At 53.0% G+C, this 26,926-nt stretch overlaps 2 protein-coding genes across 2 annotated transcripts in view; one reads left to right on the top strand and one right to left on the bottom strand.

Moving 5' to 3' along the window:
- PEA15 (proliferation and apoptosis adaptor protein 15) overlaps window positions 1–14,652 on the top strand; it is a 47,756-nt gene extending 33,104 nt beyond the window's left edge. Inside the window, exons 2-4 of the mRNA XM_035097757.2 lie at window positions 3,602–3,775; window positions 6,663–6,818; window positions 8,015–14,652. Of these exons, the coding sequence (XP_034953648.1) occupies window positions 3,604–3,775; window positions 6,663–6,818; window positions 8,015–8,079 (393 nt within the window). The 5' untranslated portion in view covers window positions 3,602–3,603 and the 3' untranslated portion in view covers window positions 8,080–14,652. The remainder of the gene's footprint in view (window positions 1–3,601; window positions 3,776–6,662; window positions 6,819–8,014) is intronic.
- A 68-nt stretch (window positions 14,653–14,720) lies between these two features.
- The window catches only part of DCAF8 (DDB1 and CUL4 associated factor 8), a 37,074-nt gene continuing 24,868 nt past the window's right edge, over window positions 14,721–26,926 (bottom strand). The window contains exons 13-22 of the mRNA XM_060269390.1: window positions 26,322–26,462; window positions 24,621–24,715; window positions 23,595–23,705; window positions 21,002–21,074; window positions 20,413–20,470; window positions 19,991–20,098; window positions 18,982–19,112; window positions 18,597–18,716; window positions 17,570–17,686; window positions 14,721–17,121 (exon numbers count right to left, since the gene is read on the bottom strand). Coding sequence (XP_060125373.1) covers window positions 17,002–17,121; window positions 17,570–17,686; window positions 18,597–18,716; window positions 18,982–19,112; window positions 19,991–20,098; window positions 20,413–20,470; window positions 21,002–21,074; window positions 23,595–23,705; window positions 24,621–24,715; window positions 26,322–26,462 — 1,074 coding nt within the window. The 3' untranslated portion in view covers window positions 14,721–17,001. The remainder of the gene's footprint in view (window positions 17,122–17,569; window positions 17,687–18,596; window positions 18,717–18,981; window positions 19,113–19,990; window positions 20,099–20,412; window positions 20,471–21,001; window positions 21,075–23,594; window positions 23,706–24,620; window positions 24,716–26,321; window positions 26,463–26,926) is intronic.

The following is a 26,926-nucleotide window of genomic DNA, read 5'->3' as shown; positions in this document are numbered from 1 at the left end:
AGGGAGAGGTGATGCTTGGAAGGACCACAGAGTTCTCCTATTTGAATGCAACTAGTAAACACTTCACAGTACCTGTTGACATTTGTGGCACTAAAGGCATTTGAAGGGTAGCAGTTTATTTCGCTCCCTTTCCCCCCCTCCCTCCACAGTTCCTTCCACCCTGAGGCCTGTGGCTGGAGATCCCTGGTAGAGACCCAGCTGTTGCTGCAATAATACCTCCCGGCCCCCTCCTCTTTTTGAAATAAGTTCTCATTATCCACAGATGAGCCCCTCTCTCCAAATCCAAGGCCAAATTGCTCATTGTCCCTGAACTGTCAGGGATTCTAGAAAGCCCTACAAAGCTGGGTGATGTCTCTGTCTGGGAATTATATTTCCCAGTGCCCTCATTTTTTAAATGAGGAGGAAACACACACACTAATCTCCATTACCAAGCCATTTATGCAAACAAGCTCAAAATAGGGAGGGGAGAGGTATTCTGCCTTTCATACAGATGCAGAAGTGCTTTTCTCTAGCTAGGAGGGCAGAGTCCAAGGCCTTGATGTCCCAGCAAGCATTCTAAAGCTCTGTGCTGTGGTTTGAGTCTTTAATGCATAATAAAATCACAACACATGCCAAGGGCTGTCCTTTTTAAAAATAAAAGCAGGCAGCAGAGCCAGCCCTTCCATTAGGAGGTTGAGTGAGGTGGCTGCCTCTGGCGGCAGATGTTGATGGAAAGCAGTGACATGTTGGCAAATAGAGCTGCTTTTGCCCCCAGAGCCAACCCTTTGCCCTCTGAGGTGCAGTGGGGAGAGTGCTGTCCGGTCATAAATGTTGAAACAAGAGCCAGTGGTCAGTCTAGTTAGCTGCTGAAGGGGGGAACATTTGCCTCCAGCAGAAAAAATGTCTTGGGCCAGCCGAAATCGCAGTCCATAACAAAACCCTGTTGGAAAAAACGTTAGTGGTATTTTTATGAATTGTCTTCAGGATGTGAGTTTGTGGGAAGCTTTTTGGTTCTGTTATCTTAGAAATTCTCCCAGCTCTTTCCAGTATTTGTCAAAGGAAAGCAGATGTTCTTGTTTTGCGTGTAATAGAGAACCAGGAGCACATGCATGCAGGGGGTGGGTGTTGACATTCCTTTTTGGGGCCTGGTGGTTGCACATTCCAGTCTCCCATAAACCACCATTCCAGAAGGGAAGTCTCTCTTCCACACCACACTAAAAAGTGCATGCTTGCGTCAGGACGCCTCATAAATGGCAGGACTTTTCAGAATGGCTAAAGCTTCACAGATCAGCAGCAAATCAATCTGAAACGAAAACAAAAAACCAGGCAGCCGGTATTCTGCCTGGCCAAATAGTTCCACTGGGAGGATCAGCATCAGTTTAATGATATTTGTTGTGTGCTCTACACTTGACGGAGCAGCAGGGAGTGGGGGAAAGATGTTCCAGGGCAGAACAACCTGAGGTTGGTTTCCTTTGGGTGAGAAACAGCCAGAGGGAAAGACTGTGCGCTGGAGAAACAAAGTGTCTTGGGTTGCCTACCAACCTTAAACTGACCTAAGCCATAGCTGCCAAGTTATCCCTTATTTTAAGGGATTTTCCCTTATGCTGAATAGGCTTCCTCGCGAGAAAAGGAAAAACTTGGCAGCTATGACCTAAGCAAACACTTAGGGCTCATCTAGATTTTTGTTGGCCCTGCTGTTTTCCCTTCGGGGAAAACCAACTCCTTACTGCTGAATCGAAGCATACATTGATTGGGTTTTTCCCCGGATTGATGCTTGCTCCGATTTAGCGCTAAATAGTGGGTTTTCCAGGAGAAATTGTTGGGGCATGTGACAAGTGGGAAACGTCTGGGCCCTGTGCTTTCGAGGCACAGAACAAGAGGAAGTGTGGACAATCCCTTCAAAAGGCTAAAGAGGAGGAGGAATTTTATCAGAGAAAGTAAAAAGACCTGCCACCAATTCCAGGCAGGGTGAGTTGCGGATGACTCACCACCCCTTACCACCCCGGAGAGGAGGCAAAAGGTTTCTGAGGATCCAATACCTAGTGTCATTCCTATCAGGAACATCCCACAACAACATCTGGCAAACTAGTGTACCGCTTCTTGCAGAGCTACATTTTCCAGCTTCCTTACAAGCCACAGTTCCCAAGATTCTTTGGGTGGGGAGCCGCATACTTCAAATGAGCTCTGCAATGCGCGTGGTCCACAGCCTTCTGCAATACTGTGGTATCTTGGTACTCAAACAACTTGGAACCCAAACACTGCAAACCTGGAAGTAAGTGTTCCAGTTTGCGAACCTTTTTCGGAACCCTGTTATGCTTCCAATTTGAGTGCCACACTTCCATTTTGAGTGTTACGCTAAGGTCTGTATGTTTTTGCTTTTTATTTTGTGTTTTTGTTTCTGCTCTTTGTTTGTTTGTTTTTGTGATTGTGTGGAACCCAGTTCAGCTACTGATTGATTAATTGTGTGACTGCAGTACATTGTTTATTGCTTTCATTTTATGGATCAATGGTCTCGTAAGATAGTAAAATTCATGTTAAATTGCTGGTTTAGGGGTTGTTTTTAAAAGTCTGGAACGGATTAATCCATTTTGCATTACTTTCTATGGGAAAGCGCGTTTTGTTTTTTGGAATGCTTTGGTTTTGGAATGGACTTCCGGAACAGATTAAGTTTGAGAACCCAGGTACCACTGTACAGTACTTGATTTATTTACAAATGCAGAAGCATAATGAGCTTGGGGTCTGTGCAGTTGTATGTCCTTTCTCTCCCAGACTTGGAAGGGGACGATTGCCAGCTATCTCCCAACAGAGAAAACATAAATCTTGAGGCTGCTAACAAACCATCTCCCTAGCTAAGGAAGGTCAGTTGAGAACACACTAAGCCGGCTGCAACAATTGGCACACAAAGTAGAACAAAGAAGAACCTACCTGGTTTCCAGGCACACTAGGGAAGAAGAACAGAAACACAGTATTTGATGATAGAAAGCCAGATTCCAGGGTGGAGCACAGGAATTCATCACTGGTCATTCCAGGGCCCTTTGACTCCCTCAAGTTGTGGACTAGGGACCAGAGAAGGATCAGGATTCAAATCTCCACTCGGTAACAAAGCTCATTACCTCACAGGATTGTCATGAGGTTAAAATGGAAAGGGGAGAACCAGGTATGCCACCTCGAGCTTCTTGGAGGAAAGATGGGATCTAAATGAAATAACAATAATAATAAACAGCTGCATCTGCAGCTTCAACTGAGGGATGTGCAGAAGGTAGTTAGGGATCTACTGGTGGGTCTCTTGGGTGATTTGCACCAAGTCAGCAAGGGTTTCTGACTCCCAGTTGTTTCACAATGACTCCCCCACCCCACCCAAATGCTGCAGAACTGAAGAAAAGCTGGGTAACCATAAGTGGATTTTTAATTTATTTTTGAATGCTGAAGGGTTCAAGCTCTGTTCACTTCCGGCAGTCCAAGCCCACTCCTGGGCTCAGGGTCCTTTCATCCAATGTGTGTGTGATTTGCAACTGGCTCCAGTTGGTAGATATCAGGTCCTAGTAGACAGATCCTGCAAGCGTGACGTCTTGCCTACCCCTTTATATAACTTGCCCTGTTCCCCCTTCCTCACACCTTGCAGAGATGGCAGAATACAGCAGCCTTTTGGAGGAGCTGGCTGAGAACATCACCAACGAAGACCTGGACCAGCTGAAGTCGGCCTGCAAGGAGGACATCCCCAGCGAGAAGAACGAGGAAATCACTACCAGCAAGGACTGGTTCAGCTTCCTTGAAAAGCACAAGAAACTGGACAAAGGTGAGCAGGGCTACTGGCCACGATGACTCTGCTCTGTCCCCACGGAAGGAGGCAGAAATGATTCTGAATGCCAGTTGCTGGAAACTGCAGGAGGGCAGAGGGCTCTTGTACTCAAATCCTGCTTGCAAGCTTCCCATTGGGGCATCTAGTTGGATGCTGGACTAGATGGGCTGATCCAGCAGGCTCTTCTGCTGCTCTTATGAGAAGGAGAAGGAAATGAGGAGGAGCAGGGGAGGAAGAGAGTGTGCTCAGCCCCAGGCCCCTTCCGCACCAGCCTATCACTCAGGATGGGAGCCCAGGAGCCGGGGGGGGGGGGTTGCTGAGGTGCGGGAGAGCAAAGATCACCCTCTGCGTGTCCCGCACATGCTGGGTGGCATCTTGTGACATATCACATGGCCAGGTCCCCTCAATGTGTGGGGGGGGGGCAAGTTGGCACCCCTGGCTGCACCCTAGCCTATATCTGAATCTGTGGGATCAAAATAAACATGGAGAAGAGGGGCAGGGGAGAATAATTTGTACACCTAGACATGCCTATGTATCAATAAGCAGCTCAGCCCTCTCTCACCCCCACTTTCACCCTGCTTTCCTTCCAAAGGAAGGAAGGTAAGAGCAGCGGAATCAAGTTGAGTGACTCAGAGCTGGCAGGCTTGAGGTTCCATGAGGGTTGGGGAGCGGGGAGGAGCAGCCTGCCAGCCTGCCTGCCTGCCTGCCTGGCCGTGACAGCTCCAGGCAAGAGGAACGGATGGATGGGCTCCTGGGAGAACCAGTGACTCAGCAAGGCAGGTCCGCTCAGGGTTCAGATCTCATTCAAGGGCTTGACACTTCCAGACCAACAAACCACTGCATTCACTTCTTTGTGTTCCCAGGAGGGAGGCTGGGGGTAGGGAGATGAATCCCTGGCACCCGGCACCATTTGACAGGGCAGGAGCGCAGTGAGAAGGTGTGGATGCCGTGTCCTCGCAAATGAGTTGTGCGACAGAACCAGGAGCCCAAACCACCACCTCTTTCAGGGGCCCCAGTGCAACTGTGGGGGTACCCATTACAAAAATGGGTGCATGTTTGGGAGGTGTGCGTATGGCTGTAGGAATGAACAGCTCTCAGAAGAGATTACGCCAGGTGTCACACACACACACAACACTCACCAACAAAGGGGGGGGACACCCTCTCATGACCCTAGAACTCATGGATGAAGCTGAACATTGGAACATTCAGGACAGATAAAAGAGAGTCTTTCACATAGTTAAACAAGGGAACTCACTCCTGCAGAAAGCAGGGATGACCACCAAATTGGATGCCATTAAAAGAGGATTGGACAAATCCACAGAGAATACAACTACTTATTACAACATTAAAAACAGTTTAAAATCCTCTACAGTGGTACCTCTGGTTATGAACTTAATTCGTTCCGGAGGTCCGTTTTTAACCTGAAACCATTCTTAACGTAAGGTACCACTTTAGCTAATGGGGCCTCCCGCTGCCGCTGCACGATTTCTATTCTCATCCTGAGGTAAAGTTCTTAGCCCAAGGTACTACTTCCGGGTTAGCGGAGTCTAACCTGAAGTGTATGTAACCTAAGGTGTTTGCAACCCGAGGTACCACTGTAACTGTGAAGAATGAAATCACACAAAAATAGGGTGAGCCCTAAAAATGCACATCTCAGGTGTCAAGGGCCAGGGTAAAAAGTTGTGTCCTCAGCATTCAACAAAAATAGTATGGTGACAAACAAGAGCAGGTAGCATCAGAAGCTGCTCTGGGCACAGGAGGAGAAATATTGAAATATATCTAAATATCGCCCTCCCGCATTAGATGCTCTTCACACCCAGACCCAGCCTGCAACGCCCTGCATCCCAGCTCTCTTCTGCTCTTGTGCAGATTTGCTGGTCTCTCCCCCCACCCATCCTGTCCACTTCAGCCTTCCAGGTTCTTGAGCTGAGATCACCACCCCCCAAACACACACACACACGCATGAACAGCCACAGAAGCTCAGGAAGGCTGAGCCTTACCTGGGTTGAACTTGCCTCTGCCCAGCCCCTTGCAGAGCCAGGCAGAAGCCCGGGCCAGGTAGATAATGTGGCCCTTTTTTACCCTGTGTTACTTTTTTTCATTTTACTGATTGTGAATATGCTGACCGAGGCCCCCTTTGGAATCGGAGGCCCAGGTCAAGTGGACCATATGCCCCCCCCCTCTGTCTGGGCCTGCCTCTGCTCTTCCCCTCCCTGTGGTAGCTGTGGAGGAAGACTACAGATGGTGCTGTGTGGAGCTGGATGATGTCATTTTGTGCTGCTTCTTTTTTTAAAAAAAGTTGTTTTCTCAAGGCAATGCAACCTGCTGTTGGTTGGTTGCCTTCCTCTCTCATATACACACACATACACCTCTGCACTGGTCTATCTGCCCACGCGCCAGCATCATCGTGAACAGACTCACACTGGCATGCTGTGCCCACGCAAGGCAGCCCTGTGCCTCCAGAGAGGTTCACAGTCGTCAGTCACACCTTGAGGAAAGCAGCACCAACACACACACACTTACACACATGGTATGTTACAGACACAAAGAGTCAAGTTAAATTCACACGTAGAGAATGGAACAGGTGTGGGATTAAGGTGACGATTAGCATGAAACAGTGGGCTGCTTTTGACATGGTGCCATCTTGGGGGGGGGCTGGGGGGAGAAGGAGAAAGAGAGAAGTCCCTGCGCTGATTGTCTGCATGGAAATCGTGGAGGGGTGCAAGAGGCAGGGCAACCCAAGCTCTTTCAACTTTGCGGGCGGGCCAAGGCAGGCACAATTCAGCCGATTTAACGGACAGGGCACTTGCTGCTGCTTCCCTGCTTCCTAACCGCCTGCACCTGACAACAGCTGACCTCCTTCCCTGTGCTTATTCCTGCGCAGACAACCTCTCCTACATCGAACACATCTTTGAGATCTCCCGCCGCCCTGACTTGCTCACCATGGTGGTCGAGTACCGCACCCAAGTACTGAAGATCACCGAGGAGGATGAAGTGGACACAAAGCTGACCCGTATCCCCAGTGCCAAGAAATACAAAGGTCAGGGGCCTCTCTGCTCAGCACCCACATGCACTCAGCCACCCCCTTCCCCCACCCCACCCCGGCAGCTGCACCTGGCTCTCACCACACCCCTCCTTCTTGCATGGAGACCCTGGGGCTGGGGGCTGGTTGGTCCATGTCTCTGGCTGGGGGGTTGCCCATCTTTCTCTCAGCCTATCTCAGTGGGATGCAGCTGCTCAAGAGGCTCAGCAGGCTGGTTTTTAGGAAGTAGGAAGACTTACCTTTCTCATCCGACCTTGAGGGGAGAACTTGGTCCCCTCTCCCTTTTTCAGACCCATTTTGAACAGCTGGAGAAACCTAGCTTCAAATATCTAGCCTGAAGAGCAGGGACATGCTCCCCACATCTACCCAAGGGCGATGGGTGGTGGTGGTGGACAGAGGACTGTTTTGTCCAGAGTCCAACAACAACACCATCCCCAAACCTCTCTGGCTCACAATGGGCAAGATGCAGCAGTGGGGGAGATAAATGGTTGTGCAGGAAACCTTTCAAGGGAAGAGTATTTCTACTCTGAGGTTGAAGATGGGCAACTAGGCAAAAGCAGGTAGTGTAACTGTCCCTTTCATGACTAAGGGCGCCAACTGTACAGCTTTCTAACATGTTGCATTGTTTACAGGAAGAGGATGGGAGAGGAAGCAACAATTTGCGTTTGCTCTGCTCTGTTCTGAGGCAGATTTGTATGCAGCCCAGAAGTAGGGTTCTGTGAGGCTGAGTGGCTCCTAGTTGCTAGTATACATCATTAGCTGAGAGGATACCTTTGAAATATTGAGTTTAATAATAGTAAAAAAGATAAGCCATTCTGTTAATAGTCACGTGTATTTAAGTGAACAAACAGGCCCCCCAAAGAGGGCTGCATGTAGGGTGCCTCGGACCCTAAGCTCTCCACTGGTTCCGTCTTTATAGGGACTGCATTTAGGTATTAAATCTGTTAAATGTCACTTGGAGACCTCAAAGTCCTAATACTAATCATAGAAATTAGACTGGGTAGTAGATTCAGGCCACAGTTTCTTCACAGGTCCTAACAAGCTTATGGAACTCTCTGCCACAATATGTATTTCTGGCCACCAACTCAGATCTCTTTAAAGGAGGATTAGGTGAACTCCTGGAGGATAAGACAATCCCACCAGGTGACTCATAAGTCGTTCTCATGTTGTCTCCTTTCCTTTTCTCCTCGCAGACATCATCCGGCAGCCCTCCGAAGAAGAGATAATCAAACTGGCTCCGCCACCCAAAAAAGCTTAAAGTAGGGGGGAGGGGGGAGGAAGGGAGCAGCTGGGAGGAGGATGACCCCCACCCCCACCCCCTCTGCTCCACTGTGCCCTGACGTTTCCAGCTGCCCTTCTCTCCTCTTCTGGCTACATCCTGCCCTTTCTCTGTGACTATCCGCATGTCTTGTGGGACTGGGGTGGGGAGCAGCCTTGGCCACTAATTGAGTCTTAATTCCAACCCCCCTCTCCCCAACCACTACTCCCAACATACATATCCCCACCTTCCCACTGACTGGTGTGGGTGAACCCTCAGGAGGGCTGCTGGGACGGGGGGGGGGGGCAGGGGGCTGGAGGACTGTTGCTATGCAAACATGGAGCCCACCTCTCCCCCAATGCTACTCCCTCCCTTCCACGCCCCCACTGGGAAGGGGCAGACCCCCAAGTTTAACACCCCAACAGAATCAAGAGCCTTGGCCTGTTGTTGTTCTTGTTCTTGTTGTTGTTAAGCAGGAGGTGAGGATGGGCAGAGGAAGTTGGATAGGGGAGATGAGATCAGGTGGGTGGGTATTTTGTATTTAAAAAGCCACTGGGAGCCCTCCAGTGCAGAACCAGCACCAGGAGCTGGCATTAAGGCATCTCTTTGCAGGGGAGAGATGGGGTGTGTGTGTTAGAAAGGACTGGGCAATGGGGGGGGGAGATGGAGAAGGGTTAGGAAGAAGTCACAGCAGCTTTCTATTCAACACTTTCCTTGTGAGGCTGCAGTGGAAAAGTGGGGCCTGAGGGGGCCCCTAGTTGCTTAGATGTGCTGGGGGCACCCCTAGGGCCACAGAACAGGGCCCTGCAGCTCCTCCCTCCAGAATTGTCGCCCCGGCCACACCCTGCATTGCTCTTGCCAGTAACCCGTGAGGCTGTGCTACCACTCTGACACCTCCAAAGTCAGCCAAGTCTGGCATTACGGCAGTTTAAGATTTTGCTGACATCCCGGCTCAATGCACACACAGAACGAGCGGGGCACTGGAGATTTGCACAGCTCAGGCCACGGGACGGGAGCCACACTCCTCTTCAGCCATGCAAACTGCCAAGACTTATTTTGGCTGAGCCACACATCCTAAAAGGGTTGGGGGGTGGGGCAGCTGGTTACAGAGGCGAGCTGGGGAGGGAGGGCATTTTAATTTTCTCCCAGGGTGTTATCTCTGAGGTGGAGAACTAGGGTGCTGGAGTCCCAGGGCAGGGAGAGGGGGACAAGCAGAAGACAGGAGTTGGGGGGATACAGCCTGAGAGAGAGAGAGAAAGAGAGGAGGGAGAACAAAAGTTTGTGGGGAGAGAGCTGGGTTCAGTTCAGGGGTCTGCTCCTTCCCTGCCAGTCTGTGCTAACGCCGGGGTGGAAGAGCAGGCCTTTCGCCAGGAGGCAAGCTGGGGGGGGCACACACACACCAGCCCACTCCCACTGGCCTGCCAGCCTGCTTTCCTGCCCCCCCCATTGACTTTGTGCCTTTCCTTGGTGTTGGTCGTGCGGCCGCCGCCTCTCCTTCAACTTGCTCCGTGGGTGCCTCTTCCTCCCTTGTCCGACCTTGACCCCCCCTTCCTCCTTCCTCAGGGGACTGACTTGGTACCACTTCTGCCCCATTCAGTCCACCCACCCCCTGCCTGCTGGCTCCCCTTGAGTGGAGGGCTATTTCCACAGGGGGCATGTGGGCAACCCTTAAACGTCGCGTCTTTTTCTTTGCCGTGGTTTCTACTCAGCTCGTGGACCGCCTTGCTGTTCTGCTCAGTGGCTGCATTGTCATAGATGGGAGTGGGGGCCTGGAGGTTTCCTCTTACCCATGGGGATGGGGGGGACCGTTGAGGGTTTCCCTGTGGAATTGCCTGCCTGCCTGCCTGTTTGCCCTCCACCCACCCAGGATACAGCCTGATGTGGAGGGTGGGCCTCTTGATGCTCCCAGGTTGCAACAGGAGCATCTCTGAAGCAACCAAGTCTACCAGCACCCTCCCCCCCTGCCTGGACCCAAGACAGCCGGTGACACTGCTTGCATGCACTCATCCTGCATCCCTGCATACCATCATCAAGACACCCATGTCTTAAGTAAATCAGGGAAGTCCGGAGGGGCCTGGCCACATTTCTGCTTACAGAGAAATATGTGTTGCCTCCCCCTGCAGCACCTGCAGCCCCCTTGGGTGCCAAGCAGCTGCCTTGAGTACGTGTGTGTGTGTGTGTGTAAGCGGGCTAAAATGTTTAAGGAACAAGTGTGGGGGGGGGGGACAGAAATCCACTTGCACCAAGGAGGAAAGTGGGATTTGTCGGCCTCTCTGTCTCCCCACACAGTTTGTTTCCAGATGGAGCCAGATTAAGACAGTCTCCCTGCCTCACATGGCTGCTGGGGGTGTAGAGGAGGCGGAGGGAGGGAAGCGGGGGAACGTGACTGTTTCTGGGCGCCCAAAGCTGTGATCCTGGCTGCTGCGTTCGTCTCTCTGCTGCAGCTTCCATTGCACATATATTGCCATTAAACTAACTGCACCTGTTCGGGGGGGGGGGAATGCTTCTCAGTTGTTGTTTTTAAAAAGAGACCCACCACCACCCAAACAGTGGAACTTGCATCAGACTGCAAAAGGAAAATATATATATATATATATTATTTAATTAATGCTGAAAAACTGCGCTGTGCATCCTGGTGTTGTTGGCCAGGTAATATTTCCTCCTCTTTTCTCCCTGGCCCCCTACCTTCAACCTTAAAGCGAGACCACATGTTCCTGCCCTTCCCCCTTGCAGGTAGTATTGTGTTCTTTTGTGTTATGTATCAACAGGTGGGCTAGGTCTGTGTTTTTTACAAGGCATCTTGTTTAGGTCTCCCCTTCCCCACCCCCCACCCCGGCAGTCCCGCTGCCTCTCTACCCACCACACACAGCCTGAGCCTTGCCTTCAATCCCCACCCCCCCACTCCCTGGGTCAGGATCTCGGCTGCAGTGGCTCGTTCCTGCCCGACCAGATGCATTCCTGGCACAAAACTCCCTCGGTGTGTGTTGGTGTGCAATGACTGTTCAGAAGTCCAGAGAGCTGGCAGAAAGGGGGAGTGGGGGGGGGGAAGGTTCCTCCGGAGCAGGGCAGGGGGTCAGCAGCGGAAGAGAGACAGGCAGTGGCCCCAGTTCGAGAGAGGCAAGCTGCCGTCACTACAACCACTCTGCACCCCCCTGCCTTCAGTTTGGCATGGTGGGGCCTTGCCTCCAAACGGCATCACAAAGCACCTTCTGGCAATTTGAGGTTGGCCATGTAGATCTGGACGCAACTCCAAGGGCGTATGGCAAACTCAGCTGGGCTCTCAGCACCCTACTTGTTACGTTTCTGGGGTGGGCCAAGCCTAGAGAAATGGGCCAGAGCACAGCTTCCTCAGAAGGCGGTGGACTCTCCTTCGCCGGAGGTTTTTAAGCAGAGGTCAGAGGGTCATTTGTCCTGGATGCCTTAGTTGCAATTGAGATGTAGGGGCTTGGAGTGGGTGTCGCTTCTCATTCAGCAATTCCATGACTCTGTGGAGGGGGCTTCTTAAAGCTATGAGGAGCATTAGCAGAGGGGAGTGCTCACTCTCAGCTAGGGGCTTCAGGGACACTGGAGAGGGCTCTGGGCTGCTTGCACTTGCTTGGTGCCCTCCTAAGAGAAGCCTTTGTGTGAGGAGGCGTAGAAGCACTTCAGCAAATGCTGCTAGAGGTGCAAAAATTGCACAGGAAGGGAAGGGGCTGCTACTGCCGCCTTTGCCTTCTTTCTCTCCCCCTGCGTCCTTCCAAGGTCCTACAGTAACAAAAATCAGCTCCAGGAAGCCTCTGCCTTCTCAGCTGTCCCACCCCACCTGCTGCAAAAGGCCCCAAAGCCAAAACCTCGGCAGAAGGGTGGTCTCTAGTTCAGCTGGCCTTAAGTATCCCCACACACCCCTAATACACACACTTCTGATGTTTACAGCTGAACAGTTGGTGGTGGTGATGTCATTGCAAATTAGCAAATTGGCAGAGGGTAAAAATAGTGTCAAAAAGAAACAGGGCGGGGGGGGGGAGGTTGGAATTTAAAAGCGAACAAACAGCTCAAAACAAAGCGAAGAACAAAGGAGCTGATTAGGAGGCAGCTCAGAATCACAGGATGCAGAAAACACTTTTTTGCTTTGGGGCTAAATGCCCACCACCCTTGGCATGGCCAAGTCCTTCGCTGCTCGTAAGGGCAGCCCTTGCTTGGTCTCCAGCTGAATACGCCTCAAATGTTTTGCAAGCCCAGTGACATTGCCAGAGAGAGGGAGGCTCTCTGCTAGGTCAGGGCTGGGGGTGCGGGTGGAGACACACATACACCTGTGTGGCCCTCCAGCTGTGGCTGCACCACACACACACACACACACACACACACACACACACACACACACACTGGCTCTCCAGGATTTGAGGCAGGGGAAATTCCCAGCCTTACTGGACACTGCTGGGGATTGAATCTGGGGCCTTCTGCAAGCCAGGCATGTGCTCTGCTGCTATGCCACCTATGAGCAAGGCCCTGCACTGCTTAAAAGAACCTCCTCCCATAAGCCACTCCTATATAAACACACACACAAAAGCAACTTTGCACACAATGTTAATTTAACCACAACACTTTCTTACCTCCAAGATGAGCACAAAGAGGCAACTTCCATGCAGACTGAATGTTACCAGTCAAACCACCTCTGGTGTCTCAGATTCAAAATTCCAGGACACGGTCAGGGTTTTTGTTTTGTTTTAATAGTACAAACCCGCCCTCTGTATTACGTTCAGGTGCATGAATTGTAGTCCGCTGCAGCAGGAACAAACCTCCAGGAGCCAGAACAGGGGAAAGAAACACCCAGGCACAAATCCTGCCTCTCTGCCAGCTCTCTCTACTTCCTCCCTCCCCAGCTGTCCCTGACCCCTGATGCTCAGACCGTGCTAACTGTGTGTACATATATATTATAAATATATGTATATTAAATATAATATTGAGTGTTTAGTGTTAACTTATTCTCTTTTTTTTGTCAAGTGGACCAAAAAAAAAAAAACCCACAGCAAACAGGAACTGTTAACAAAGTATTAGTTTCTAACTCAACACAATTTTTGATTAAAGTAGTATTTTTTTGAACAAAATGATAAATAAGCATAACTTCAGTATAGCTGAAGTTGGCTGGCCCAAGGTATTTAGCTTATATACAATTTGGCTAAGCCAAAAATACACAGTGGAGGGATAAGGACTACCTCGAAGGGTTGTTGTGGGGATTTACTGAAAAAGGCAGTATTCTCTGTAAAGTCCAGATAAAAAACAGGCCTCTCTTGTGTTCACTCGAATCAAGCAGACCTATGGAAAGTATTTACCACCACCCCCTGCAAGTAAATGAACTTGGCAGGTTGCGGTTCTTTACTCGTGGGCTGAGATGCCCCTGAGCCTTGTTTGCACCATGCTCTGCTATGGATTCCTTCCTTGGAGGTTTTAAAAGAGAGGCTGGAGGGCCACCTGCCAGGGATTCTTCAGCTGTGACCCCTGCATTGATGGCTATTGGGGTTCCTCACCACACTATACTCTGCTAATGAATAGCTTTTCCTTTCCTTTGCCAGTCTTCCTCACACACAGCCAGATAGCCCCCCTCCCCCCCCGGTAACACCACCCTCCATCACTGTAGCCACTGGCGAGAAAAAAATCTGTTCCAGACTGCCATTCATTTCCCGCTGCCAGGCATAGGCAAACTCCAGCCCTCCAGATGTTTGGGACTACAATTCCCATCATCCCTAGCTAACAGGACCAGTGGTCAGGGATGATGGGAGTTGTAGTCCCAAACATCTGGAGGGCCGGAGTTTGCCTATGCCTAGGCCAAACACTGCCAACTTCAATAAATGAAAAATGTACGTTTAAAAAACGGGGAAAGCCAGTACTCCCAGGATGGCCAATGACAAGGAAGTGTGCCATGGGTGCTAAATAAATGCCAGAGTTTTGTGGGTTAAGTGTTCCCAATGAAATCCGGGTTGGGGGGGGGGAGCAGGGTTTGCTTCCACTGTGCTGGATTGGGGCAATTGTCCAGATTCAGAAAACCACTGAAGCGAGTGTGTTTTAACAGTCGAGTGGAAGTGATGGATGGCAGTCTCACTTTCTGCCCAGCAGAAGGGAAGTTAAAAAGGAAGCAGCTCTCAAGGAGAGCCCAAGTCCTGCATTGACAGGGGGTCTGGACTTGGCCGCCTGCAACCCACCCACCTGCTCTCCAATTCCATGTTTCCAAGTCAACACGAGGGGTCAGGGGTCTCCACAGCTCCCACCCACCCCCCCAAGATCTTGAGTTGCACCCAAATTGGTGCCCCTACCCCAAGAGTGGATTGCTGGCTTGCACTGTTCATTCCTACCTTCTCCTGTAAGTGGCGATGTTCTTCGCAACTTTTTTTTAAAAAAAGAAAAATGTTTCTTTAATCAAAACTTGTCATAACGGGAAAGTTAATTTTTTAAGGGTTTTTGTTTTGTTTTTTTAGAGTAAAGGAATAAAATCTCTGGCTTTGATTACTCTCCCCTGATCCCCACCTTCGAATTTTCTCTCCAAAATGTAATGAAAGTCATTGTGCTAATCATGGAAATAAAAGTCAAAGGTATTGTGTACGTGATGACTGTGTTCGTTTTTTAAAAAACAAAAACAAAACACCTTCTCCCCTCTCTGTTAAGCAGGTGGAGGTTGGAGGAGGAGAGGGAGACAAGGGAAGCGATTGTTCCTCCGGAGGGCTCCCTTGCAGCCAACAGCAGGGAAGCCCCCCCCCCCCCCAGTTCCTGGGTGTTTGGTGCAAGTAAGCTAAGCTTCCCCCCTACACTCAAGCTGGAAGAGGAGGAAGAAAATGCTAGGCAGCTGGCAGGCACTGGGAGGGGTGTGTGTTTGTGTGTAGGAAGAACAGTTCTCACAACCAAAGGGGCCACATCACCATCCCTAAAGATAACTTTTGGAGGGTTGAGGGCTGCATCTGTTGGATGGCTGCCTGTCAGGGATGCTTCAGCTGTGATCCTTGCATTGCAGTGGGTTAGACTAGATGACCCTGGGAGGACCCCTTCCAGCTCTGTGATTCTAAAATTTGATTGAGGCCACCTGCCACACACTCCTTCCTTCGCCTTTACTGTTGGGCATTAATTTATTTTGGGAATGAAGTTGCTCTCTGGATGAAGCCAAAGTGTTCAAGGCATCTTACTCTGATAAAGTGAGGCAACTCACTCTTTCACTCCCAAAAAAGCCGGCCTGAGGCTCTCTTTAAAATGAGGGGCTAGTCTGTTTGACCCCGTGAAGTCACTGGATCTTATTTAGTAGGTGGGCATGGCTACTGAATCCTCCCCTACTATTCAAACTCTGCACTGCCCCTATGGGATGCCATCCCCCCCCCCCAAGCAAAACCAAACCAGGATTTGAGGCTTAAGAGTTCAACCCCTGGCTGCCTGCCTTTGGAAAGAAGATCTTGATATTGCTGATGCCAAAGATGCCCTTATCACAAAGGGAAGATGCTTCAGCAGTTTGGCTGACTCAAGGAGCTGCATGGGGGACACAGAAGTGCTGGCATAGCCAGCAAAGCAAAAAATAAAAAGGTGATTTGGGAAAGATGGGACAAAGGCAAGGAAGGGTCAGGAGGAAGCAATGAGGGGCACACAAGAGCCCCACCTCCTGTCCCAAGAAGGGCAAAGGCAACCAGCCCCACTAAGCCAAAGCGGAACCAGGCAGGCCAGGAACCTCTGGCCATGCTCCCAGGGGACCCTTTTCACACACAGCCAGGCCTGTCTCTCAATTCATTTATTGCATTTATATAATATATATATATTTAAACTTTTACAATAATTTTAACTTGATAACATCCAAGTTTTAATTTGGTTCTTGTCTTGTTTAATACATATAAAATTAGGCCTCTAAACAGCGATGGGAGGGGGAGGGCAGTTGTTTTCAAAAACAAATAAGATTATTTTTTAAAGGAAAGGGAGCGGGGGAAATGAAACACAAAGAACCTTCGGGCAAATTGATGGGATCCCACGAGAACCCCTCTTCCTCCTCCACAGGGCAGCAATGAGCCCCCCTCCCCACCGCTTCAGGCCAGAAAGGGGGGGGGGGATCTGGCCCATTCCTCTTCTCTGCATTTAAACCTCTCCAAAAAAAACCACCAAAAAACCCTTTACTCTCTGAAAAGGTTCGGCAAAAGGGCGTCCTAGGCGGCCAAGGCAAGCTCTAGACTGCAAGGGGGGGTGTCTTCATGGCGCTAGAACTCTGCTGAAGGAAGAACACAAAAAACAGGAGGCGGGGGGAGAAGAACATCCCCCTCTAAAAAAAATGTAATCAGAAATAAAGCAAAGAGTCCAAGTTTGCTCATCCTGGAAGCAGGCAAGCAAGGGTGCTCCTCAAAAACGGGAGTGGGGTGGGAGAAAAAAGCACAAAACCTCCAAAAAAATGCCCCTTTGGGGCTCACACCAACATCTTAAAGGAAAGGAGGAGGGAGGCAAAACCCAAACTCGGCTCACTCCAAAGGAAGCTTCACAGGGAATGGCGGGGTGGGGTGGGGCAGCAACCAAGCCCCTTCCCTCCCACTCCCCCCACCCCATGCCTCTGGGGAAATGGGGTGGTGGAAGGGGGCAGGCCTCCGTCCTCCCCATGCCAAAACCAAGGCAGAGAGAGGGAGGAGGGGAAGAGCAGAAGGGAATCCCAGCATGTCAACGCTGGGCATCCCGTGTGTCGTCGCCCCCACCCCCCACCCCCCGCTGGTCGCTCAAGCAAAGTCCAAGTGCAATTAATGCCAAGCAGGTTGCCCCTGGGGGAGGGCAAGCGACAAGGAGGGTGGGTGGGCGCGAGGGGGGGGACTTTCCTTGGTGTTTCAGTAAAAAGCAGGGAAGGGGGATAGATGAAAATTCAAAGTGGTGGGCATTTTGTTGCCGATTTAAGTCTGCACACTCTTTACACCCCCACCTTTTCCTCATCCTCGGAGGGGGGTCTCAAGAAGGCATGCACTGCACCCGATCCGGGCCTTCCTCGTCATCGTCCGACGTATCAGAGGAGCTGGGGGATTCGTCCGAGTCGCTGTCTGTCGCCCCTGTGCCTGGATCTCTTCGGCGCTGAGGGGAAGAGGGGGTGGGGGGAAGAGTAGGGGGCTGTGACCATATCCCATATTGGAGGGGGTGGGGAAGAGCAGAGGGGGCTCAGCGCACTCAGTATCAGCCCGTCACCAAAACAGGCTCACCCACGGCTGCGTCATTCAGGAATGGACTTTAACTCAGCAGCAGGACACCTGCCTGCATGCAGAAGGCCTCGGGTCCAAACCCCTGGAGAGCAGCTGCTGCCAGTCAGGGTAGACAGTGCTGAGCTGGATGGACCATTGGTCTGACTCTGCATAAGGCAACTTCCCGTCTCCCTATCACCCATTGGGGGCAGTGAGAGGAGCCCCATGCCCTCCCAACTGACCAAAACCCCCATGGGGTGAACTTCAACACCCCGTTCCCAGTCTTCCAACACACTGTCCTCCCCCCCTGCCCCCCCCCGTTCAGCCTGGCTTGTCCGCCCTACCCGGTGGTGCCGCCTCTGTCGGAAGTGGTGCATCAGGAACCAGAGCAGGTGGCTCTCGTACATGTCCGTGTGGTGCAGGCTGTCCTCATCCCGCTCCCGCTTGTTCTTCTTTATCACCTGAGGAGGAGGAGGAGGAGAGGGTCACTTGGCTGCCCAGGACTCATTAAGAACCTAAGACTCCTGCATGCAGGGGGTTGGACTAGATGCCCCTTGGCATCCCTGCCAACTCTATGATTCTAGGCCAAGAAGAGCCTCTGGATCAGTGGCCCGTCTAGTGACGAGGGGCTGCCTTTTATCTGTCCTGAACCTTCCAATGCTCCGCTTCATTGAATGGCCATTGGCTCCAGTATTGACAAGCTTCCCACAAGCACAGGAAGCCACAGGAGGCCTCCCAGAGAGGTGTGGAAGGACGACCCAAACCACCTCCTTCCCAGCCAGCGTCCGTGGCCCTCCAGACATCATCAACCTCCTTTATTATATATACCCCACCCATCCAGCTGGGTTTCCCCAGCCACTCTGGGCATCTCCCAACAGAATATTAATAATATTAATATTAAGAATAACAATGCGATAAAACATCAAACATTAAAAGCTTCCCTAAACAGGGCTGCCTTCAGATGTCTTCTAAAAGTTGGGTAGTTGTTTATTTCCTTGACATCTGATGGGAGGGAACCGCCAGAAGGCCCTCGGAGCTGGACCTCAGTGTCCTGGCAGAATGATGGGAGTGGAGACGCTCCTTCAGGCCTACTGGGCCGAGGCCGTTTAGGGCTTTCAAGGTCAGCACCAACACTTTGAATTGTGCTCAGAAACTGGGAGCCAATGTAGGTCTTTCAGGACCGGTGTTATATGGTCTCCTCTGACATGCACCATCACCCTCATCTCTGGCCCCACTGGGAGTCCAACCAAAACTGGAATGCCATCCCCACCCCCCGGCCATGCTAGCTTCCCCCAAAATGCAGGGCAAAGGAGAGAGGGTCTTGGCCAGCAAGGGCCCTGAGTCTCCAGGGGCTGAGAAGGCGGCCCTCACCTCCTTCAAGCCAGTGAGCTGGGTGGGCACCTCTGCCGTCGGGGCCCAGACCTTGACATCGTGATCCAAACCGCTGGTGGCCAAGACTGGGAGGTGAGGGTGGGGCTCCAGGCAGTTGACCTGAAAGAATATCCAAAAACTTTTTTTCTGGAGGGGGGTAGAGGGAGTTGTGGCTGTGGGTTGCCCCAGAAGCAGCTGAGAGGGCAAGAAGATAGCAGAGTTTGCTTCAGGAGAGAGGTGGGCTCTGAACCCATTTCTTCCAGGAGGAAACAGGACAGGCCTTCTGGTTGCCACCCCCCTGAATTCTACCCACCCCCTGAACAAAACCTGCCCAGCTGTGCCCCCTCCCAGTCCAAGCAGCCCGCCAGCCAGCCAGGCCCCTCACCACGCCTCCTCGGTCGCCTTCCATGAACTGCACCACCTGGCAGGATGACTTCTCCCACAGGAAGATGTGGCCACAGTCACTGCCGCTCACCACAAACTCGCTCTTGGGGCCGTAGAAGTTGACGCCCTTCACTGGAGGCAGAGAACTGGTCTCGGTGAGTGCCCAGCAAAGCCGCTGCCCCCCCAGTGCCACCTCCTGGCAAGAGCACAGCAGCCCCCCTGCACTAAGGGGACCAGGAGACCCTTCCTCCCCCTTGCATTTCCCTTCCTTCCCTCCTTCCCAGAGGAGCGAGTCTCCCTTGCTCAGGGGGCACCATGGAAGCTGTGACTCTGGGCCCTGCGGCCATCAAGGGGGCCATGTGGGGAGAGAACAGGGGCAAGGGCTGCTTGGGGAGAGGCAATTTTGGAATCCGCTCCTCACTTGCTTATCTGCTTGGTGCCTGGCAAAATCCATCTCATTTTGGCCAGCACTTAGAGAGAATGCATTTATAATTACATTTACAGGAACACTACAACTCACATGTGATTTACTTATGAAACTGCAGCTTTGTGTGGGTGGAGGGGAAGTAAATGTGGGGAGGGGGGAGAAGTCAGAAGGGCCCCCCTGAGATTTCATGGGAGCCACCTGCAGCCTTCCAGAAACCTCAATCTACCCAGAGTCCAGGAAGGTTGCAGGCCATTCTGGGTCGACCCGACTTTGTGCGATTTCCCCTTTGCATGCAGCCCCTCGCTCGCTCTCTCCACCCCCCAGAACATAACCCTCACATAAACTGTGAGCCTACTGCCTGCATGCATATATATATATATATATATATATATATATATATATATATATATATATAATCAGACTTGCCCCTTCTTGGAAGTTTTCAACGTTAGCAAAAGCGTGTGGGGTTTGAGCAAGTCTAGGCCAGGCGCTCTGTCAGCCCCACAGGCCATTAAGGTCATGGGGCCATTTCCCCCTGCCAGGGGTGGGGGCGGGGGGTGGGGTGGGGAGGCTGCTCCTGCACCTGTGGCGTTGTTCCGATGCCCCTTGTATCTCTTCAGGTACTCGGCTCCGTCACTGTGGGCCGAGTTGAAGAGATAGATGTCCTCGTCGTTGTAGCTGGCCACGAGCTCTGCAGCAAGACACATTGGGGAAAGCTCAGTTGCATCTGGGAAATGGCAGGAGGCACGATCTTTGGCCTGGGGGTGGGAATGGAGATGGCAGGGAAAGGCTGGCTAGAGATCCTAAGATACGACCTCCAAGCCTTCCCTGGGGAGGGGGGCACTGGGCTCCATTGCGCTTCCTTGGCCACGACACCCTGGACGGTTCCTCTTCCAGGCTCTCCTGGTCAAGGGCTGTTCTGGCACCCCACACAACGGAAGAAGAGCCACCCAAGCTTGGTGGCCGATCCCCCCCCCCCGGGAGCTCCCCTTCTGCCCCACGTACCTGACCCATCGTGGCTGTAGACCAAACAAGTGATGTTGGCTTTTGAATCGCTGTTCACCTAAGGAGGAATTGGGGAGCAGAGAAAAGCTCAGCAGAGCGCCTTCCCAAAGACCCTCCAGCCATCGCTGGATGGCGAAGAGCCACGTGGGCTGAGCACAGAGGCAGCTTTTGCACATGGGGCAGGCAGGCCAAGATTTCAGAGAGAGGCAGCCCAATCCAGCATCCCATTCGCTATGGGGGGGGGTGTTCCGTGGGTGCATCTGACCAGCACCTATGATGACACGAGGCTGGACTAGGTGGGCCTCCCTTCAGACTAATTCAGCAGTCAGGAGCTTCTTTCTTGTGTTCTTAGGGACCCTCCAGTGCCAGGGGCAGTCTGTCCAGATTGCTCAGCTCTTTGGAGCCTTTGGCCACTGGCAGGATGGGATGCTGGACTGGGCGGGTCCCCCTTGGCCTGATCTAGAAGCCAGGCTCTTTGGATGCCCTTCAAAGACTGTGTTCCCGCTACCAGTACCACCACAAGGCAGGGGAACGAAGGACAAAGACCCTGGCAGGAAAGAAGGAGCCTGGACCTCAGGAGGGCCCTTACCAAGTGGTGAGGGCAGAACTTCTTCAGCACACCGTTGTTCTCGTTCTCATTGATCTTCCGCTGGTCGTAGACCCTGGGAAAAGGCCAGAAGGGAAAAGGGGGTCAGCTTGCACTTTTAAGAAGGAAGGCCCTACGCAAAACAGCAGCCTCGTCTACTCCTACATGTGTCCCCCCACTTATGCAGGGGTTACATTCCATGGCCCCGTGCACTTAACTGAAATCATGTCATGTGGCCTGTCTTCCCCCACCTACCGTGTTTCCCCTTTTTTAAGACACCGTCTTATAACTTTTTTTCCTCAAAAAAACACACGGTGTCTTATTTTCAGGGGATGTCTTATTTTTATTATATTTTTATGGTACCTATGGTTCCGGGCAGTGGGGCGGCAGGCCTCCTTGGCTGGGCCAGGAAGAGGTGATGCCTTTGTCTTGGTTTTTTAAATCTTTCTCCCATCCCCCCCCCCGCCAACTGCTCCAAAGTTCCTGCTGCTTTATTGGGGGGGGGTGTTTTGCGAAATAAATGCATAAAGATGAGCAGGGCTGAGGGATCCCGCCCGGCCTTAGACAGGCCACCCGCGCGCCTTCCACCCACCGCATGAGGCCGGCCGAGGGGGAAGGCCTCCGGGGAATGCGGGGCCCGGGCAAGGCAGCACCGAGAGCCCCCACGGCCGCCAGGAGACGTGACGCGCGCGCAGCCATCACCCTCGTCGCTGCGTCCATTTCATGCCTCTTGCTCAAAGCTAGGCGCGGCGTTCACTGTGCTTGGAAGGAGCCGCGTGCCCATGGCTCGTGCAGCAAGGGCCCTCCCGACTCCTTCCCAGGTGCCCCTTTCCCCTCCTCCTTGCCGGTTCCGGGTGGTGGGGTGGCAGGCAGGAAGAGGCCAGGCCGCTGGCTCGGCGCTCCGCCCAGTGCTGCTGGGCGCTCTGAGGGCTCAGCGCTGCGGACCGCTCTGCTCTGCAGCCGCCGGTTCCGGGCGCTGGGGCGGCAGGCCTCCTCGCCGTGCGGTCCGGCGGCGCAGAAGGGGCCAGCAGCGCTCCCGCTCCCGCCTGTCGCCCCGGTGGCGCAGAAGGGGCCGGCGGCGCTCCTGCCGCCTGTCACCCTGGTGGCGCGGAAGGGCCGCGGGCCTCCCGCCTCCCGCCCTGCTTTCTCCCTCCTTGGCTCCTCCTTCCCTTTCAGGCGCACCGACCCAGACACTAGAAATCCACTCACACAAGCCGCCCGCAAAAATGAGCTGAGCCAGGCGGAGAGCGGAGCAGCGCCTTGCCTCGGACTGCACCCGCCTCCGCCTCCTGGCGCCGTTAACGCCGCCACTGCCACGGTTGCCGCTGCCATTTTCCTGACGGGAAGGGGTCTGTGGGAACCAGGGCAAACCAACACGCAAGTGTCGAGCTCTTTTGCCCGGCTCTGCCCTTTACTTCCCGCTGCTGTGGCTTGGGGCGCTCCGTGCTGTGTTGCTGGGCGCTTTGTCGGTCCCGCTGCTGGGGCGCTCGGCGGTCTCATTCTAAGCGGCGCTGCTGCAGCAGCAGCAGTAGCCAGTTCCGGGCACCAACCCAGCAGCCCTCCTTTTCCTGCCACGGCCGGCATGCTGGGTTCCGCTGTCTCGGGGTATGGCTTATTTTCGGGGTATGGCTTAATTCCGCAAAAGTGTAAAAATCCTGCTACGTCTTATAAAATGACTACGTCTTAAAATAGGGGAAACACGGTAATAGGGAAGGCGCACTCATGTGCGGCGCCAGGGCTGTTGTCTGTAAGTTGCTCAGGGCTGCTGCCCGGCTTCCCTTGCTCACGGCATCCCCCCCCCCATCCCTCCCATTGCAGTGAGCAGGTGGCTGAGAGCGACTTCCAGGCAGCCACCCTGAGCCATTTCAATTTATTTATTTAAAAACAAATAAGGCAGGACTGTATTGGGAGGTTTTTAATGACTAATGTTTCATTATGTTTTTATATGGAATGGAAGCCACCCAGAGTAGCTAGGGCAACCCAGTCATATGGTAAAGGTAAAGGGACCCCTGACCATTAGGTCCAATCGCGGATGACTCTGGGGTTGCGGCGCTCATCTCGCATTATTGGCCGAGGGAGCCGGCGTACAGCTTCCAGGTCATGTGGCCAGCATGACTAAGCCACTTCTGATGAACCAGAGCAGCGCATGGAAACGCCGTTTACCTTCCCGCCGGAGCGGTACCTATTTATCTACTTGCACTTTGATGTGCTTTCAAACTGCTAGGTGGGCAGGAGCAGGGACCGAGCAACGGGAGCTCACCCTGTTGCGGGGATTCGAACCGCCGACCTTCTGATCGGCAAGCCCTAGTCTGCAGAGGGCACGGGAGGAGGGAGATGTGGGTGGCCAAGAGGGTGGCACAATGGACCCAACAACCAGCCAATAAGCTTCCCTCCCCTCAACCCTACAGGCCCCAGACAACCAGAACCCCAAAGTGGGCCAATGCCTCACCGCAATGCCAGCCATGGCAACGGCCTCCCCTGCCTTCACTTGAACAGCGGGGTTCTGGGGGACGGGGCGATGGGCTCAGTGGTCCCTGAGATGTTGCCAGGCGAGAGGGGGTCTCCCCCAGGGAAAAGGGACAGGCTGCCAGCTCACCTGACATACTCGTCTCTGCCCCCCACAGCAAAGTGGTGGGTGTTGGCCGGGTTCACGTAGATGGTGTAGAGGCCAACCTTCTTTTCCTTCTCTTTCGTCACAACCAGCTTCCTGAAGATGCAAATCAGAAAGAGAGGGGCGGGGGCTTGAGTTCACCTCAGTGGCAGGGTGGAAAGAGCCTCCTCACCCCCCTCCTCGCAAGTGGTTAGCATGTTGGACGAGGAGCTGGGAGAGACCAGGGTTCAAATCCCCACTGGGCCATGAAGTTCCCCAGTTATGACCTTGGGCCACTCACTGCCTCTCAGCATAGGCTACCTTCACAGGGTCCTTGTGGGGAGAAATTAATGTCTGCCACCTTGAGCTCCTTAGAGAAAGGTGGGCTATGGAGATAGAAGGCTAGAGATACACGCACACCTCCCCCCACAGCTTATGAGTCCCTGGTGTAGAAAAAACTACCCGCCCCTTCAGGCTCCAGCATGGAGACCCCAATGGACCCAGCCGTCTCCTAATCAAAAGTGGCAAGGAGTTGTTTCCTGGCTCCAGGCTTCAAGGAAGAGAATCCGGGAGGAGGGCCCTTCTGCACCAGTTCCAGTGGATCCAGGAAGGCAGAGCAGGAGAAAGACAGCCGCCACCCCAAATGCTCGGCAGCCCAGAGGTGGAAAATCTGAACCCAAATCCCCCCCACCCCGGAGAAGAGCATCCCTAAAGAGATGCGGGACATGGAGGATCTGGCTCATCTCAATGGGAGCACTGAAATCTGAGACAAAATTTTTTAAAAAAAAACCACAGGAGAGGGGCGGTGTGGTGAGGGGGGTGGTCCTCATCTGGACAACTTATTGAAATGAAACCAGCCCAGCTTTAAGACAGAGGAGCCCAAACCGTGGCTCAAGAGAGGAGAGCAGGAAGAGGTTGGGTGGACTGATCTAGAGAGGGAGCCCCCCCCCCCAATGAGTGTAGAACAAGGGGGGGCTGGGGCCAAAGTAGGGAAAGGGGCAGGAGAACTACTGAGGGGGGGCAGACACTTACGAAGCTGGCCGGTCTTGTCTCAGGTCGATGGTGAAGACCACAGCGTCTTCGCCAGCCGAGAGGAAAGTGCAGGGGGAGTCTGGCTCGAGGGCCAACTGAGAGAGAAAGAGAGAGAGGGGCTGGTTTGAGGGGGGGAACTGCAGCGAGGCCTCTCTCCATCACCCCTTGTGTGCCCCCTCACAGCATTCCCTTGGGAAGCCCCTTCCAGGTCCAGCACTGAGTATGAGGACCCACTGGCCAGCCTATCCCCAAGAAGCTGCCAGGCCAGAGCAACTTGAGGGCCAAAGACTTCCTGGCAAGATGGAGGCACTGTGGGTGAGCAGCTCCTGGGTCTGAGAAATTGGCCAGCTGCCTACTCTGGATGGGGCTCCCCCTCCCTGAAGGAGCAGCTTCGCAATTTGGGGATCCAGCTTCTGGATCCAGCACTGTCCCTGGAGGATCAGGGAGCCTCGGTGGCCAGAAGTGCCTTTGACCAACTGCAGCTGGTTCGGCAGCTACGGCCATTCCTGACCAGGAAAGCCTGGCCACAGCAGTTCATGCACGGGGCACTTCAGGACTGGATCACTGCAAGGCAATCTTTGTGGGGTTTCCCTTGCACTTCATCCGGAAGCTGCAGCTAGTGCAGGATGCTGCAACACAACTGCTGATGGGGTGAGGCCTTTCCAGCATGTACCGCCTGTGCTCTGAAGTTCAAGGTGTTACTTGGGACCAGTTTACCTGCAAGATCTGCCCACAGGTGCCCACACAAGCGCTTCAATCAACAGAAATGGCACTACTAGACGTGCCACATAATACCAACACCAGGTTTGTAAGAAGTCAATCATTTAGTGTGGCAGCACCTACCCTTTGGAACTCCCTGCCTATTGATCCCAAGCAAACACTTTTGCCACCCTCTTTTCAGGGCCTGCTAAAAGCATTCTGTTTAGACAAGCCTACCAGGTGATTAGAAATTTAACCCTGTTTAAGTATTTCAACTTTTGTATGTTGTACTGTTGCAATTCTTTTTATTTTATTGTTTCATCTTTTTGCAAACCGCTTTGAGGTAGGTTTTTTGTTTGTTTGTTTTACAATCAAGCAGTGTGCAAATGTTTATGAAAGAAATAAAAATAAATAGAGTAGGGAAAATCACCCTCCAAGCTATAAAAACTTCTCTGAAGCCTTTTTGCAAGGCTAGACTACATCCCTTCCCAGCCCTCAGTGTCACTGACATCAGGCAGGGCCTGATAATTTAGGGCTCCTGGGCAAATGGCACCTGTGAGAATTTCCCCTGGCATCCATGATGCCCCATAGCACCCCACATCACTGCTCCCTTGCTCATGAGCCCCCCATCAAACACTGGGGAGACCTGAAAGAGGAAGATGGAAGAGTGCTGCTCTTTCCTACTCCCTCTTTCGTCTCTAAGGGGTTTTTTCCAAGGCTCACAGAATTGTAGAGATGGAAGGCACCCCAAACTCCTGTGATGCGGGAAATCTCAACTAAAGCATCCATGACAGATGGCCGTCAGGTCAATTCTACTGGGTTGAACCTTCCTCACCATCCCTTAGGAAAGCAAAGTGTGCAGACGGGCCCAAGCTCTAGCCCTCTCACTTTCTGTGGGACTTTCAAGGGCTCCCTGAAAGAGAAGCCTGTGCCACCTCCCCCAGGACTAGAAGCCCACTGTCCGGCTGCCTCACCTCCCTCCACCCCAGCCAGCCCACTCACCTTGTGCGACGCCCCTTTGTGCTGGGCCACCCGCTTGGTGGTCTTGCAGCACTGGGTGGCGGAGAGCTCGGCCACGCGGACCTGGCCGTCCCGGGCGCACATGGCGAGGGTGGAGTCCCCGCTGTTGGGGAGGAACTTGGCCTGACAGGACAGGAGAGAGAGGAAGAAAGGAGGCCCTGAGGCTGCAGCTTATAGACGAGACACACACACACACACACACACACACACACACAAAATGACCCGGGAGTGCCTCCACCCCCCAGCCAGCAAGGGGTCCTTCCAGGTCACAGGAAGCACAGCAGGGGGAGTGTGACACCCAGGGAGGCAGAGCTCAAGGCCTGCCCAGGAGCAGCTGCTAGAACAGGGAAGGCACCTAGCAGGAGTGTCAGCCCGCGCCCTCTCCCAAAACCCACCCATCAGCAGTCCAAATGCCTGGAAGTACTGGTTGATAAAGGAAGGGGCCCCGTGGGCTTAAGCCATGGTCAGATTGAGCCCTGCCCCACTGAAGAGCACAGGGCTCCCTGAACGTCATGGGAGCTGTATGCGAAGCTGCCTCTGAAGATGGCTTGGAAACTTTAACTGGTGCAGAATTTGGGTGCCAGATT

Source organism: Zootoca vivipara, chromosome 17 (genome assembly GCF_963506605.1).
Source record: "Zootoca vivipara chromosome 17, rZooViv1.1, whole genome shotgun sequence".
Taxonomy (NCBI): Eukaryota; Metazoa; Chordata; class Lepidosauria; order Squamata; family Lacertidae; genus Zootoca; species Zootoca vivipara.
The sequence above is the reverse complement of the archived record's forward strand: the minus strand, read 5'-3'. Positions and strand labels throughout refer to the sequence as shown.